Below are 17,209 nucleotides of genomic sequence, written 5' to 3'. Positions count from 1 at the left end.
GGATTCTACCCCCCCCCCCTTCCTACTCCTGTCGGCTACAAGCGACCGGATTAACCCCCCCTAGTGTGTCCAGTATATAATCATTAAAGTATCATTGCTGTTATTCCTTAAACTATTCCAGGTCGTATATGTACCACCTGCGCCTTCAGAGATTGGACATTCTCTATTGATATACCGACGAATACTCTTGCCATAAAAGTGCATACTAATTCCCATTCATAAATGTGATTGATTTGATTAAGTGCTTGCTCTACACACCATCGCTGTGTAGAAATAAAGACCTATTTCTAATTCGTACATTTGTGTTGGATCCGTTTCATCTACGTGACAGTGTTCATCATAATATATTTATGCCGTGTACTGGGTGGCCGAATATTAAGTACAAAGGTAGTGGTAGTAAGTATCATATCTAGTAATACAGTCAGGGAATTGTACCCCTCAGTTACAATTGGTCCTTCGAGCCGGAGGGTAATTAGTGTAATATTAATATAGTGTTATTAATATTGAAATGGCCTATGATGAACACTCCACGAAACGATCCTCCTAACCAACGCCCGCAGCGCGAACGACGGCTCCCTCAGTACTTAGAGGCCTACGCTGTCAGTCAACAACCTAGTCTTCTACTAACAGTAAACGCGGTAAAACTAGAAAGTAAAAGTATGTCTAACCCCAACGCCCAGACTACCCCGACCATAGAGGCCCCTACGGGTTCTAATGTAACTGACCAAGTTCACGGTGGGGACCAGTGGGAACCAGACATGACTTCACACCCCGCCAGTACTGAAGAAGTAGTCCCCGATGAGTCCCGGGAGGAATACAACGCTACCGAGAGAGAACTCGGCACGGAAGAAGACGGGGAGAGCACCGTGGAGATAGAGCTCCAAGGCTCCGCAAGGAGTACCCCGAGGGAAGGCTCCCCTATACAACCGCCTTCTCCCAGCGAGGCAGAGAGGACCCTACAGCAGGCCTTCCTCATCAGCCTGAACGCCGCTGCTGAACGCGACCGACTGCAGATCCAGCAGCGGAGCGAAGAAGAGCATATACGTCTAGAACTAAGACGCATTCAGAGAGAAGAGAATGTGGCCCGAGACCGAGCAGACAGCCAGCGAGCAGCTGCTGGTGCTCTACGGGACGCAGAGCGCGACAGACAGCAAGCGCAACTAATAGAACAGCTGATCAGACGGACAACACCCTCTCCCTCCGCCAGAGGCTCCAGGAACTCGTCTAGACACACCTCCAGGGCGGCATCCCCTAGCCGAGTAAACAACCCTGAACTTGACCAACAGACGAGGTCTATACCCCCCACAGACCACCTCCCCCCACCGGTCCAAGCGAGACCTAGCAACCGGGAAGGAGCAGCATATCCTGTGGAGAGGCTAAACCAGAGACTACAAGCACTGGATGACCTAACTGAAGACGAAGAGGAGGAGAACCACGCCCGACGACAGCACAGTACTCTACCGGACCAGGAGGTCCGGTACAGCCCAGGCTATACTCCCGCGGAGCTGCGCTACAGACCCCCACTCTATACACGGGTGAGCACGACGCACGACCCGCACCGAGGAACAGCACCTGGACAAGCGGGCCATGGTACACTGCCGGTACCAGCCCATACCAAGGAGCGGGAGGAGACTCGCCTAGGAGGCCTCTCCCCCAACGCTCGCCGATGTATCCACAGTCAGCGTCATACATTGGCCCGCCTATGGTACCCGACTTCACCCAAGAGAACCGGGCCCAGTATACAGAACTCCGCATGTGTCTGGAGACCATGTTGGTGGATGTATTGGATGAACGCCACAAATACGCCATCCTACTGAAGCACTTAAAGGTACCCCGCGCACATAATATAGCGCTCGCCTACGTGACTTCCACCACCCCATACACAGCAGCGCTGGTAGCATTGGACCAGAGGTATGGGCGCATATGGGATTACGTGATCCAGGAGATCCGACACATCGACCGCTTACCCCCAGCAATAGACAATCGAGCACTGGACGACCTGTCCATCAGAGTGCAGTCCCTGGTAGGGATGTTGGGAGCGCAGAGAGAGAAGGGGAGGCATGAACTTTACGCCAACTCAAATGTGGAAAGGATCTTGGAGAAGCTGCCGCCCGCTCGACAGGAGCGTTTTAGGCGACAGAGGGACCACCGAGACCCGAATGGCCCCGAACCGAACCTCCTCGATCTAGCAGACTTCCTGGCGAGAGAAGTCAGCAGCCTACGGCTAGATACATTCGGACGGAGCACCCCTGGCTCCAGAGAAGGAACCAGACGACTAAATGATGGAAGAAGATCGGTGACTGTGATGCACCAATCGGAGTCAGTACCGAGCAGCAGGAGCCACAGTACCCCTTCCAGAACGGAGAAGTGGAAGATAGTGTGCCCCTACTGTGAGAAAGAACACTGGCTAGCGCAATGTGACTCCTTCCCCAAGCTGAACGCGGAGGAAGCAAGTCAATGGATAAAGTCCAACAAGCGCTGTTTTCGCTGTGCGCGCTCACACATGGCAGCCGAATGCCGCTTAAAGAAAAGGTGCACCAAGTGCGATGGAGCCCATCTGGACATACTTCACGACAGTAACAGACGGCGCCCTTCACCCGCACCATCCAGCAGCAAAGCGAGCGTCATGTACATCGATCCCGCCAGCAGCAGTGGAGCCCGAGTACTCCTAAAAGTAGTGCGTGTGACACTAAGCTACCAGAATAAAGTCCTGGACACTTACGCCGTCCTCGATGACGGGTCAGAGAAGACCCTTCTGCTCGCCTCCGCTGCGGCCCAGCTAGGGCTGCGGGGAAGCGAAACCCAAATGACAATTCGGACAATAAGACGAGATTTGAAGACGATAAAGGGCGAGAATGTCTCATTCTCTATCGCAGCAAGCGGCCAGCCTGAGCGACGGTACCAGATTACAGACGCTTTCACCAGCCAAGAAATAGGACTGTCGCGGTACACATACCCCGTCGCCAAGCTGATGGAGAAATATGCACATCTGCGCAAGTTACCGATCCCGCTCATAGACAATGCTATGCCGACCCTGTTGATAGGCTCCGACCATGCAGACCTCATTGTCCCGATAGACCGGGTTCATACCGGACCCCGAGGCTGTCCTGCAGCAGTCGAGACCCGTTTGGGATGGACTCTCCAAGGCCCGCTCGCCAAATCTCTCAACCGAAGTATAGCCACTAGATGTCTCCACTCCCGAGTCACAGAGGGAGAAACCGCACTCCTGCAACACGTAGAGCGGCTATGGACCTTGGAACAAATGCCCTTTAAGAACGGAAAGAAAGACATTCGCTCTAAAGATGACATTTACGCCATTCACCTCCTCGAGACAGGGACCAAGAGAGTCCCGGTCAACGGCGTGTTGAGATACGCCACGCCACTCCTGCGGCGAGAAGGAATGCCTACTTTCCACGCCAAGACAGACGCCACAGAACGGTACCTGCTGAACACGGAGCGGCGCTTAGCCAAGAACCCCGCCCAAGAGAGTGTGTACCGCGCTGAGATTGAGAAGCTCATCACAGCGGGACACGTCACAAAGATGGACATTAAAGAGGCGGACCGGACCACTGAATCGTGGTACGTGCCTCACCACAAGGTCCATCACAACGGTAAAGACCGCATAGTGTTTAACTGCAGCTACCAGATCGGATCCCAAAATCTGAATAAAGAGTTACTGCCCGGTCCCACACTCGGCCCCTCCCTACTCGGCGTTCTACTCCGCTTCCGCCAGGAAAAGGTGGCCATCAGCGGGGACATTAAAGGAATGTTCCTGCAGGTGAGATTAGTAGAGGCGGACAAGCCCCTGTTACGGTTCCTATGGAGAGAGAAGCCAGGAGATGAGCACCCAGCCATCTACCAATGGGAAGTCCTCCCCTTCGGAACGACGTGCAGCCCCTGCTGTGCTACATTTGCACTACAGAAACATGTAGCAGAGGACCCAGCAGCGGACGAAGAGGTCCGACACAGCGTAAAGAACAGCTTCTACGTAGACAACTGTCTACAAAGCCTTTCAACCCAAGAAGAAGCCGAGGCTCTCCTGATTAAACTCCGCGCCTCATTGATCAAAGGCGGCTTTGATCTCAGGCAGTGGGCCAGCAGCGATCCGCAAGTACTGCGCAGCCTCTCCTCCGAGGACAAGGCAGCCAGCAGCGAGACCTGGATGGCTACAATCCCGGGAGAAGCCCAGGAGATGACCCTGGGATTGGTGTGGCGATTCAAAACAGATTCGCTTCACTACAGACACAAGCCCCTGACTACGGAGCAGGGAAGGCCGGCGGCGGCGCCGACCACCAGACGGAGTGTGTACACAACACTCGCCCGACAATATGACCCGCTAGGATGTATTCTACCGTACACCACCAGGGCAAAAATGATTGTACGAGCATTGTGGGACAAGGACCAGGGCTGGGACGACCCCATTCCCGCACAACTTGCATCCACCTGGAGAGAGTGGGAGATGGAGCTCCACTCACTCCCAGGCGTTAATATGCGCCGAAGCTACTTCCCACCCACGGTGAGGCCAGAGACATGTAAAATGGACTTACACGTCTTCAGTGACGCCTCAGAGGTCGCATACGGATCAGTAGCCTACTTGCGGGCCCAAGAAAGGGGGGGAGAGATCTACACAGCATTTGTCCTCGCCCGCTCGAGAATAGCCCCACGCAAGCAACAATCTATCCCACGCCTAGAGCTCTGCGCAGCCCTAGCCGGAGCGCACCTAGCCACGCTCATCCAACGTGAGCTCACCATACCGGTGTCTAGAACAATCCTGTGGTCAGATTCCACGACAGTACTCGCCTGGATCAAATCGGACTCATGCAAGTACAAAGTCTTCGTGGGAGTCAGAGTCACCGAGATTCAAGACTTAACCGAAGAGTTAACCGGAGAAACAGAGTGGCGCTACGTGGATACAAAACAAAACCCAGCTGACGTCATCACCCGGGGGATGCCCCTGGATGACCTCACCCGTCGCAATGTCTACAGTGACGGCCCCGCATTCCTAAGACTCCCGGAAGGACAGTGGCCCATGCCTATCCCGAGGGAAGCAAGTCCAGAGGAGGTGGAAAATAAGAAGTCTGTGTTCTGTGGATTGAGCACCGTAGCCTCCACCGACCCTAACATAGACGATTGCACGTCCATAGAGAGTGCACAACAAAGAACATTCCTGCGGTACCACCCGGAGTGCAAGTCCCCCGCTGATATGTCAGCAGCTAACTACGAGGAAGCAGAATTGCTTCTACTGCAGCGAGCCCAGAGAGACAATTTGACAGAAGGAACAGTCGTCATGATTATTGATCAATCACTGCCCAGAGCTATGTGGCCGGCCGGCCGCGTAAGCAAAGTGATCACCGGTGCCGACGGCAAGGTCCGAGCAGCTGAAGTGCTCGTCCAGGGTCGCACTTACACCCGTCCCGTGGCGAGGCTCATAGAACTGCCCCGACTCCCAGACACAATCGATGATGACCATGACCCTATAACCCTATGACTTTGTGAAGTTGACTGACCCCTACAGCAAACCCTTATGTGTAAATAGACAACGCGATTAATCTGTCTCTGTTTAACTGATTAGGTCTGGGACCAATCAGGGGGTGGCTGTTGTGAAGGGCCAGATTAAACCGAATATATATATTTATTTATATATATATATATTAATTGTATTTGTATATTCTCTAATATTCCCTGATATCCCTTGTATATTCCTTGTACAATATGCATTGAATATCCATTCTAGCCTACTGAACATCCCATAATAGTCTCCATTCTACTATTGGTCGAGACCTTGGTGCCAGGCTGCCATACCCCTCAGACCCAGTTCAAACGTACCGCTCCACATGTACGAACAAGTCCTAGTTCCGCGTAGGAATCTGACTACCGCACCACTAATGGGACTATTTGTTCATAGTGCGTATATATACTGCGCTACTAAAGTAGGACTTCCTTTTCAGTCCAGTTTCTTACCCTCCAATAGAGTCACAGACGTAAAGCCTCCCCGCGACGCCACGTGTGGGAGTAAGGCCAAGTTCGCCTACCATCGGTATTGAGACATCGTGTATATTAATATTTGAATAGTCATATTTGGCACTATATCGTCGAGTTGGACGTAGTCTATTAAGCTAATAATAGTCTGTTAATATATAGTGCTTCGTGCGGTGAGAATACTACCGTATTCGGTACCCCATCGTTTCGGGCAGAGAACTGGCTGCTTATCCAGGGTGGTTGACCCCACGTGAAGCTGCACCCGAGGAGCCCCAGAGCCGACGAGCGAGTGGACCTGTATACCGGATTATTCTACCGACGACAGCCCGCCTTCCCAGGCACGGATTATGCTTTGTATACTTTGATTATTCCATGGATAAAGACCCCCGACACTGCCGTGTGTTGGAACCCCCCCCCTGGAGAGGACGCAAGGTGAGGAGACGCTCTGCAAGACGAGGTCGCTTCACGTCTCTCCTCCGTGGACCGGATGACGCCGGCCCACAAAGAGTCCACCTGCTTTCATCTGTGGTCCAAGGATCGCCGGCGCATTGAACGGCACTACAGTGGGTTCACCTGGGATACCCTTGGCCGGATGAGGCAGCCGGATTCTACCCCCCCCCCCTTCCTACTCCTGTCGGCTACAAGCGACCGGATTAACCCCCCCTAGTGTGTCCAGTATATAATCATTAAAGTATCATTGCTGTTATTCCTTAAACTATTCCAGGTCGTATATGTACCACCTGCGCCTTCAGAGATTGGACATTCTCTATTGATATACCGACGAATACTCTTGCCATAAAAGTGCATACTAATTCCCATTCATAAATGTGATTGATTTGATTAAGTGCTTGCTCTACACACCATCGCTGTGTAGAAATAAAGACCTATTTCTAATTCGTACATTTGTGTTGGATCCGTTTCATCTACGTGACAGTGTTCATCATAATATATTTATGCCGTGTACTGGGTGGCCGAATATTAAGTACAAAGGTAGTGGTAGTAAGTATCATATCTAGTAATACAGTCAGGGAATTGTACCCCTCAGTTACACTCTCTCTTTTTTCTTTAAGTTCCTGTCTACATTAGTTTCATTGTTTTTTTATTCATAGATGTCCTCTGCTAATGTTATTGTTGGGAACAAAGATCTATGATTAAGTAATGCTTTTTCCTTCCAAAGCTGCATTCAGCTTCCTCTGCGAAATTTCATATACAGACCCCTAACTCAATTTGATCAAAGACCAAACCTTTTTTTCCCCCTCTAAAATATTCTGGGAATAGTTATTTAAAAGGGGGGCTGTACACAAACACAATAATTGCTTATCTTCTCTAGAGGACTGAGGAGTAACAGGAGTGAACAGGATTCACTTAAAATGACTAGTCTGCATTAAACAGACTAAATTATTCACTTAAAGGGATAGTCTGCATTAAACAGACTAAATTATTCACTTAAAGGGATAGTCTGCATTAAACGGAGACAAAATTATTCACTTAAAGGGATAGTCTGCATTAAACGGAGACAAAATTATTCACTTAAAGGGATAGTCTGCATTAAATAGACTAAATTATTCACTTAAAGGGATAGTCTGCATTAAACAGACTAAATTATTCACTTAAAGGGATAGTCTGCATTAAACAGAGACTAAATTATTCACTTAAAGGGATAGTCTGCATTAAACAGAGACTAAATTATTCACTTAAAGGGATAGTCTGCATTAAATAGACTAAATTATTCACTTAAAGGGATAGTCTGCATTAAACGGAGACAAAATTATTCACTTAAAGGGATAGTCTGCATTAAATAGACTAAATTATTCACTTAAAGGGATAGTCTGCATTAAATAGACTAAATTATTCACTTAAAGGGATAGTCTGCATTAAACAGACTAAATTATTCACTTAAAGGGATAGTCTGCATTAAACAGAGACTAAATTATTCACTTAAAGGGATAGTCTGCATTAAACAGACTAAATTATTCACTTAAAGGGATAGTCTGCATTAAACAGACTAAATTATTCACTTAAAGGGATAGTCTGCATTAAACAGACTAAATTATTCACTTAAAGGGATAGTCTGCATTAAACAGACTAAATTATTCACTTAAAGGGATAGTCTGCATTAAACAGAGACTAAATTATTCACTTAAAGGGATAGTCTGCATTAAAGAGACTAAATTATTCACTTAAAGGGATAGTCTGCATTAAACAGACTAAATTATTCACTTAAAGGGATAGTCTGCATTAAACAGACAAAATTATTCACTTAAAGGGATAGTCTGCATTAAACAGACTAAATTATTCACTTAAAGGGATAGTCTGCATTAAACAGACTAAATTATTCACTTAAAGGGATAGTCTGCATTAAACAGATACTAAATTATTCACTTAAAGGGATAGTCTGCATTAAACAGACTAAATTATTCACTTAAAGGGATAGTCTGCATTAAACAGAGACTAAATTATTCACTTAAAGGGATAGTCTGCATTAAACAGACTAAATTATTCACTTAAAGGGATAGTCTGCATTAAACAGACTAAATTATTCACTTAAAGGGATAGTCTGCATTAAACAGACTAAATTATTCACTTAAAGGGATAGTCTGCATTAAACAGACTAAATTATTCACTTAAAGGGATAGTCTGCATTAAACCAAGACTAAATTATTCACTTAAAGGGATAGTCTGCATTAAACAGATACTAAATTATTCACTTAAAGGGATAGTCTGCATTAAACAGACTAAATTATTCACTTAAAGGGATAGTCTGCATTAAACAGACTAAATTATTCACTTAAAGGGATAGTCTGCATTAAACAGACTAAATTATTCACTTAAAGGGATAGTCTGCATTAAACAGACTAAAGTATTCACTTAAAGGGATAGTCTGCATTAAACAGACTAAATTATTCCCTTAAAGGAATAGTCTGCATTAAACAGACTAAATTATTCACTTAAAGGGATAGTCTGCATTAAACAGAGACTAAATTATTCACTTAAAGGGATAGTCTGCATTAAACAGAGACTAAATTATTCACTTAAAGGGATAGTCTGCATTAAACAGATACTAAATTATTCACTTAAAGGGATAGTCTGCATTAAACAGACACAATTATTCACTTAAAGGGATAGTCTGCATTAAACAGACTAAATTATTCACTTAAAGGGATAGTCTGCATTAAACAGACTAAATTATTCACTTAAAGGGATAGTCTGCATTAAACAGACTAAATTATTCACTTAAAGGGATAGTCTGCATTAAACAGACTAAATTATTCACTTAAAGGAATAGTCTGCATTAAACAGACTAAATTATTCACTTAAAGGGATAGTCTGCATTAAACAGAGACTAAATTATTCACTTAAAGGGATAGTCTGCATTAAACAGACTAAATTATTCACTTAAAGGGATAGTCTGCATTAAACAGACTAAATTATTCACTTAAAGGGATAGTCTGCATTAAACAGACTAAATTATTCACTTAAAGGGATAGTCTGCATTAAACAGACTAAATTATTCACTTAAAGGGATAGTCTGCATTAAACAGAGACTAAATTATTCACTTAAAGGGATAGTCTGCATTAAAGAGACTAAATTATTCACTTAAAGGGATAGTCTGCATTAAACAGACTAAATTATTCACTTAAAGGGATAGTCTGCATTAAACAGACAAAATTATTCACTTAAAGGGATAGTCTGCATTAAACAGACTAAATTATTCACTTAAATGGATAGTCTGCATTAAACAGACTAAATTATTCACTTAAAGGGATAGTCTGCATTAAACAGACTAAATTATTCACTTAAAGGGATAGTCTGCATTAAACAGAGACTAAATTATTCACTTAAAGGGATAGTCTGCATTAAACAGACTAAATTATTCACTTAAAGGGATAGTCTGCATTAAACAGACTAAATTATTCACTTAAAGGGATAGTCTGCATTAAACAGACAAAATTATTCACTTAAAGGGATAGTCTGCATTAAACAGACTAAATTATTCACTTAAAGGGATAGTCTGCATTAAACCAAGACTAAATTATTCACTTAAAGGGATAGTCTGCATTAAACAGATACTAAATTATTCACTTAAAGGGATAGTCTGCATTAAACAGACTAAATTATTCACTTAAAGGGATAGTCTGCATTAAACAGACTAAATTATTCACTTAAAGGGATAGTCTGCATTAAACAGACTAAATTATTCACTTAAAGGGATAGTCTGCATTAAACAGACTAAATTATTCACTTAAAGGGATAGTCTGCATTAAACAGACTAAATTATTCACTTAAAGGGATAGTCTGCATTAAACAGACTAAATTATTCACTTAAAGGAATAGTCTGCATTAAACAGACTAAATTATTCACTTAAAGGGATAGTCTGCATTAAACAGAGACTAAATTATTCACTTAAAGGGATAGTCTGCATTAAACAGACTAAATTATTCACTTAAAGGGATAGTCTGCATTAAACAGACTAAATTATTCACTTAAAGGGATAGTCTGCATTAAACAGAGACTAAATTATTCACTTAAAGGGATAGTCTGCATTAAACAGACTAAATTATTCACTTAAAGGGATAGTCTGCATTAAACAGACTAAATTATTCACTTAAAGGGATAGTCTGCATTAAACAGACAAAATTATTCACTTAAAGGGATAGTCTGCATTAAACAGACTAAATTATTCACTTAAAGGGATAGTCTGCATTAAACCAAGACTAAATTATTCACTTAAAGGGATAGTCTGCATTAAACAGATACTAAATTATTCACTTAAAGGGATAGTCTGCATTAAACAGACTAAATTATTCACTTAAAGGGATAGTCTGCATTAAACAGACTAAATTATTCACTTAAAGGGATAGTCTGCATTAAACAGACTAAATTATTCACTTAAAGGGATAGTCTGCATTAAACAGACTAAAGTATTCACTTAAAGGGATAGTCTGCATTAAACAGACTAAATTATTCCCTTAAAGGAATAGTCTGCATTAAACAGACTAAATTATTCACTTAAAGGGATAGTCTGCATTAAACAGAGACTAAATTATTCACTTAAAGGGATAGTCTGCATTAAACAGAGACTAAATTATTCACTTAAAGGGATAGTCTGCATTAAACAGATACTAAATTATTCACTTAAAGGGATAGTCTGCATTAAACAGACACAATTATTCACTTAAAGGGATAGTCTGCATTAAACAGACTAAATTATTCACTTAAAGGGATAGTCTGCATTAAACAGACTAAATTATTCACTTAAAGGGATAGTCTGCATTAAACAGACTAAATTATTCACTTAAAGGGATAGTCTGCATTAAACAGACTAAATTATTCACTTAAAGGAATAGTCTGCATTAAACAGACTAAATTATTCACTTAAAGGGATAGTCTGCATTAAACAGAGACTAAATTATTCACTTAAAGGGATAGTCTGCATTAAACAGACTAAATTATTCACTTAAAGGGATAGTCTGCATTAAACAGACTAAATTATTCACTTAAAGGGATAGTCTGCATTAAACAGACTAAATTATTCACTTAAAGGGATAGTCTGCATTAAACAGACTAAATTATTCACTTAAAGGGATAGTCTGCATTAAACAGAGACTAAATTATTCACTTAAAGGGATAGTCTGCATTAAAGAGACTAAATTATTCACTTAAAGGGATAGTCTGCATTAAACAGACTAAATTATTCACTTAAAGGGATAGTCTGCATTAAACAGACAAAATTATTCACTTAAAGGGATAGTCTGCATTAAACAGACTAAATTATTCACTTAAATGGATAGTCTGCATTAAACAGACTAAATTATTCACTTAAAGGGATAGTCTGCATTAAACAGACTAAATTATTCACTTAAAGGGATAGTCTGCATTAAACAGAGACTAAATTATTCACTTAAAGGGATAGTCTGCATTAAACAGACTAAATTATTCACTTAAAGGGATAGTCTGCATTAAACAGACTAAATTATTCACTTAAAGGGATAGTCTGCATTAAACAGACAAAATTATTCACTTAAAGGGATAGTCTGCATTAAACAGACTAAATTATTCACTTAAAGGGATAGTCTGCATTAAACCAAGACTAAATTATTCACTTAAAGGGATAGTCTGCATTAAACAGATACTAAATTATTCACTTAAAGGGATAGTCTGCATTAAACAGACTAAATTATTCACTTAAAGGGATAGTCTGCATTAAACAGACTAAATTATTCACTTAAAGGGATAGTCTGCATTAAACAGACTAAATTATTCACTTAAAGGGATAGTCTGCATTAAACAGACTAAATTATTCACTTAAAGGGATAGTCTGCATTAAACAGACTAAATTATTCACTTAAAGGGATAGTCTGCATTAAACAGACTAAATTATTCACTTAAAGGAATAGTCTGCATTAAACAGACTAAATTATTCACTTAAAGGGATAGTCTGCATTAAACAGAGACTAAATTATTCACTTAAAGGGATAGTCTGCATTAAACAGAGACTAAATTATTCACTTAAAGGGATAGTCTGCATTAAACAGATACTAAATTATTCACTTAAAGGGATAGTCTGCATTAAACAGACTAAATTATTCACTTAAAGGGATAGTCTGCATTAAACAGACTAAATTATTCACTTAAAGGGATAGTCTGCATTAAACAGACTAAATTATTCACTTAAAGGGATAGTCTGCATTAAACAGACTAAATTATTCACTTAAAGGGATAGTCTCCATTAAACAGACTAAATTATTCACTTAAAGGAATAGTCTGCATTAAACAGACTAAATTATTCACTTAAAGGGATAGTCTGCATTAAACAGAGACTAAATTATTCACTTAAAGGGATAGTCTGCATTAAACAGAGACTAAATTATTCACTTAAAGAGAGAGTCTGCATTAAACAGATTTTAATTAGATTAGGCTTCTTAAAATGCCAACTATCCCCGTTGGTCACTATTATAATCAGCTCTCGGAACAGACAAAGTGTTCCGTTTTCTTGATGTTGACCTGAAAATAAGGCTCAGTCTCAATGTGCCCAACGGACATTCGTTCCTAGCAGAACATAAAGCTGACAGTCTCTAGAGACTGTGTCCTCGTATGCCTTTCCTACCAGGCAAACGTAACGTTGAGTAAACAACAATTTGTGAATCCTGTGGGGGGAGAGAGGGAGAGAGAGGAAGAGAAAGAGCATTAGCTAGAGAGCTGATCACTTTAAGAATAGGCAGGGCTCTGACTGGAAAAGCTGCGATGACCTTTACCACGATAGCATTTCACATTCTCTTATTGACATCGTTGTTTGGCGTGGAAACAACAAGTGCAGTGTAATTGGAATGGAGCAGAGTGGAGAGGGATTTCCAGGGATGCGTGGCATCGAACAACGAGCCACGGAGAGAGACTGCCAGAGGAGAGAACGGGCATTGCTTAATAATAATTTCACTTGCATAACAAAAACACAAACAAATCAAAAGAAAGAAAACACTAGGCTAAGGCAGGAAGGAAGGGGATACAATCTGGATATGAAATATGATAATTGAATTGGTTTCACCATCTGGCCCTCTCTGACTGAGAGGCCGAACAAATACTGGTATTTGTTCATTTTTAAGGCCCTTACTGGTAAGCCACCTCCTTATATTGCATCATTATTGGAATGGAATGTTGGAACCTATGGAACCCGTTCTAGTGACTGGCTGGTCCTTAAGGTCCCCCAAGTTAGCTCGGAACAGGGTACATCTGTATTTCACAATGATGCCCCTCATGGAATGAAAAGATTGAGATCCCCCCCCCCCTCCTTTGCAAGTTTAAGACCTCGATCTCCAACCTTTGTCAATCAATACATGTTTTAATTGATTTGTTATCCCTGCCCTCGTCTTATATACGCTGTGATCTTTTTTTTTTTAACCGCTTTTTTTTTTGCTTGCTTATTTCCGCGCGTAAACCCGATGTGACTGTAAACGAGGGAAACCTCAGTTGCCTTTCGAGTATAAATGAAGGTTTGACGTGAAACCTGCACCCCCCCCCCCCCCCCTCTCCCCAGTGCTGTGTGGACCTGAGCAGTAGGGTCCTGAAGCTCCAGGGAGAGGAGCTGCCCTTTCTGAAGCCTCCGTCCGACTGCCAGTGCTGCCACGACACCAACGAGAACCTGTGACCTGTGCCGTGGTGCCGCGCCCCTGCATCTTCCTCCTCCTCCTCCTCCTCCTCCTCCGTCCTCTCCATCGACGGGAGGGCGGCGTACGTTTGAACGCGACGTGGGTCGCGTCTGGACTGTCCAACCACCACAGTGACTCTCACTGTCAGAACATGGACGGGTACCACCCCCCCCACCCCCCCCCCCCTCTTCATTTCCCCCCCCCCCCCCCCCCCCCATTGTTGTTGGGTTTACATCATTGTGTTTGTAGAGTTAAGACACGCACCATAATTATCTTCTATATTGAATTTAGTCTAGTTCACAGAGCGGATGGAAGCCAATTATATGGGTACAATCAGCATATCTGTCACTCTGTTAATGATTATGAACTCAAACCAAATGGCTCCGTCGGTTCTGCTCGAGCACATTGCGGTTCACGAACACGGGGGACGACGATGTGATTAACCGCTTGTGAAATGATCATAAATATATTTTTGCGGGTTCGTTTTGTATGAAATCAGGTAAATTACAAATAAATAAATGACATTATAAATGGGGATGACTCACAACTCTTCCCAAAGAGCTTGATCCTCAGGATATATATATATAAATTAAAAATAAAAAGTATATAACTACACAAAGTGTAACTCTAGTACACAGTGGTTCTCTGATTTCTTAGTGTCAAGGATCCTCAAATAGACGCGTAATAGGCCAGGGATCCCCCATTTGATAAGATCTTGTTCCGGGGAATCCCATCTGAGAAGGTGGGGAGATAATAAAAGAGAAACCTTTGATCAGAGTAGTCATTTTTATGCATTCTCTCATTGGCTTAACTTCTAGTGAATAGAATGTTTTCTGGGGACCCCCTGGAAGCCTCTCAGGGACCCCTGGGGGTCCCCGGGCCCCACTTTGAGCTGCCACACTGCTCTAGTAGAGGCCGCCAGGAGTCTGGGCAGAGAATCCCTTTGGAAGAGATGTGAGGAGATTACTGCTGTTTCCTGAACCGTGTATACAGACATAGGGACACGTCCTTCTTCTCTCTCTCTCTCTCTCTCTCTCTCTCTCTCTCTCTCTCTCTCTCTCTCTCTCTCTCTCTCTCTCTCTCTCTCTCTCTCTCTCTCTCTCTCTCTCTCTCTCTCTCTTTCTCTCTCTCTTACTGTGCAGAAGATTGATGTAGTTCATATTTTTTTCTCCAAATAAGGAGCTTCAGATTGTCAAGAAGTTGGCCTAGATTGAAAAAAAAAAGAGAGGAAAAAAAAGGCTCTTGATAATTCCTCTCTTAATTCTTTAAAATAGACTTCAGGCGAGTCGGCCACGTTTGAGTCAGACTCTGCTGGCGAAAGAAATATCAAAACATTCCATCGGCATCGTCTCTCTCTCTCTCTCTCTCTCACTCTGTCTCTCTCTCTCTGTCTCTGTCTCTCTCTCTCTCTCTCTCTCTCTCTCTCTCTCTCTCTCTCTCACTCTGTCTCTCTCTCTCTCTGTCTCTCTCTCTCTCTCTCTCTCTCTCTCTCTCTCTCTCTCTCTCTCTCTCTCTCTCTCTCTGTCTCTCTCTCTCTCTCTCTCTCTCTCTCTCTCTCTCTCTCTCTCTCTCTCTCTGTCTGTATAGTTTCCCCTCTTGTACCACCTTTTGATGATGATGATGTAATGTAATGATGATATGGTATTTTCTGAAGTGCCAGCGCGGAATCAGCGGTGGGCACTGCCCCCCGTCCCCGTCCCCGTCTGCAGGAGAGTGATAAAGAGCTGATGTGATCTTCTTCACCCACAGTGAATCCTTCTACCACTCCATACATTTTAATAGCCAGTGGCCATGGTGACATTAGAATGTTAAAGGTGCACTTCACCAAAAAGCAATGCTGATTTATTTTGCATATACATCCAAAAACTCAAAATGTATTTAGTTTGACGGTTACTGAGAGTAATTGAGTTTGCATATGGCCACCAGCGATGTCATCAGGGACATTGAATCCCGTAGTTGTGTATACAGTACATGCTATATATTCATGATCACTTGGTGGCTATATTTAAACTAATTTACTCTCAATAACTGTCAAACTAAATGAATGTGTGCAAAACGTTTTGCATGTGCGTGAGATTATGTGCAACATAAATCATAATCATCAATACAAAATGTTTTATTGTTACAATTCTAATGACATTAGATGGTGTGATCGTCTACCTGAAAGGGTGTAACGTCTGGGTGGTGCCATACTTTCCATCACGCTACAGTTTCCACCTGACCTTTCTGTGTGAAGGTCATCCGTGCTCAGATTGACCGTGTTTTGTTCTTCTTTGATGTAACGTTACTATAGTGATATTAACGATAGTGAGGAGGAAAAATGTATGTATAGAAGAAATACTTTTTTTGTTCTTTTCTTTCTTCTGAACAGTATTTTCTCTGCCTATTAAAAATATGTATTCTGGCTAACCTTGTTTACATTTTATTCACGTTTTCCAATATTCCTTGACGCAGATTGAAGGAGTGATAACACCTATTATGTTTAATTTCATTTCAAACCTTTATTTATACTCGTGAAAGCACTGAGGTTTCCCTCATTTACAGTGATGACGAGTTAACAAAGGACACAAATATCATAACAGTTAATAATTACAATGAATTACAATTACTACAATGATGGATTAAAAACAATTACATGATTCAGTACATAGGTCAAGTGCAATGCCTTTAAACTCCATGAATGACGGGAATGTTCCGAGCTTTAGAGTCTTTTGCAGGGTATTCCATGTGTATGGAGCATCGTAGGAGAAGGCAGATTTTCCAAGCTCAGACCGAACTCGAGGCACCCTGAGCACAAGCCGATCATTCGAACGAGTTTGGTAGGTGACAGCACTCCAGACCAACAAAGATGTAATATAAGGTGGAAGTTTGCCAATAATTGCTTTGTAGATAAAAAGATACCCATGATAACTACGTCGCAACGAGAGAGATGGCCAGCCTACCCTCTCATACAAAAGACAATGGTGAGTATCATATTTGTCACCCGTAATAAATCTTATGGCAGAGTGGTAGGCAGAATCCAAAGGCCTTAATGCAGACGCAGACGCATGCCTGTAAATGACATCACCATAGTCCAATATTGAC

General features: G+C 42.7%; 1 protein-coding gene across 1 annotated transcript in view; it reads left to right on the top strand.

The window, feature by feature from the left end:
- The window catches only part of nrip2 (nuclear receptor interacting protein 2), an 89,283-nt gene extending 74,995 nt beyond the window's left edge, over positions 1–14,288 (top strand). The window contains exon 6 of the mRNA XM_084330693.1: positions 14,014–14,288. Within this exon, the coding sequence (XP_084186819.1) occupies positions 14,014–14,124 (111 nt within the window). The 3' untranslated portion in view covers positions 14,125–14,288. The remainder of the gene's footprint in view (positions 1–14,013) is intronic.
- The last annotated feature ends 2,921 nt before the right edge of the window (positions 14,289–17,209 follow it).

This window comes from Notolepis coatsorum (genome assembly GCF_963971535.1).
Source record: "Notolepis coatsorum genome assembly, chromosome: 15".
NCBI lineage: Eukaryota > Metazoa > Chordata > Actinopteri > Aulopiformes > Paralepididae > Notolepis > Notolepis coatsorum.
Note: the sequence above shows the minus strand (reverse complement) of the source record. Positions and strands in the feature narration are given on the sequence as shown.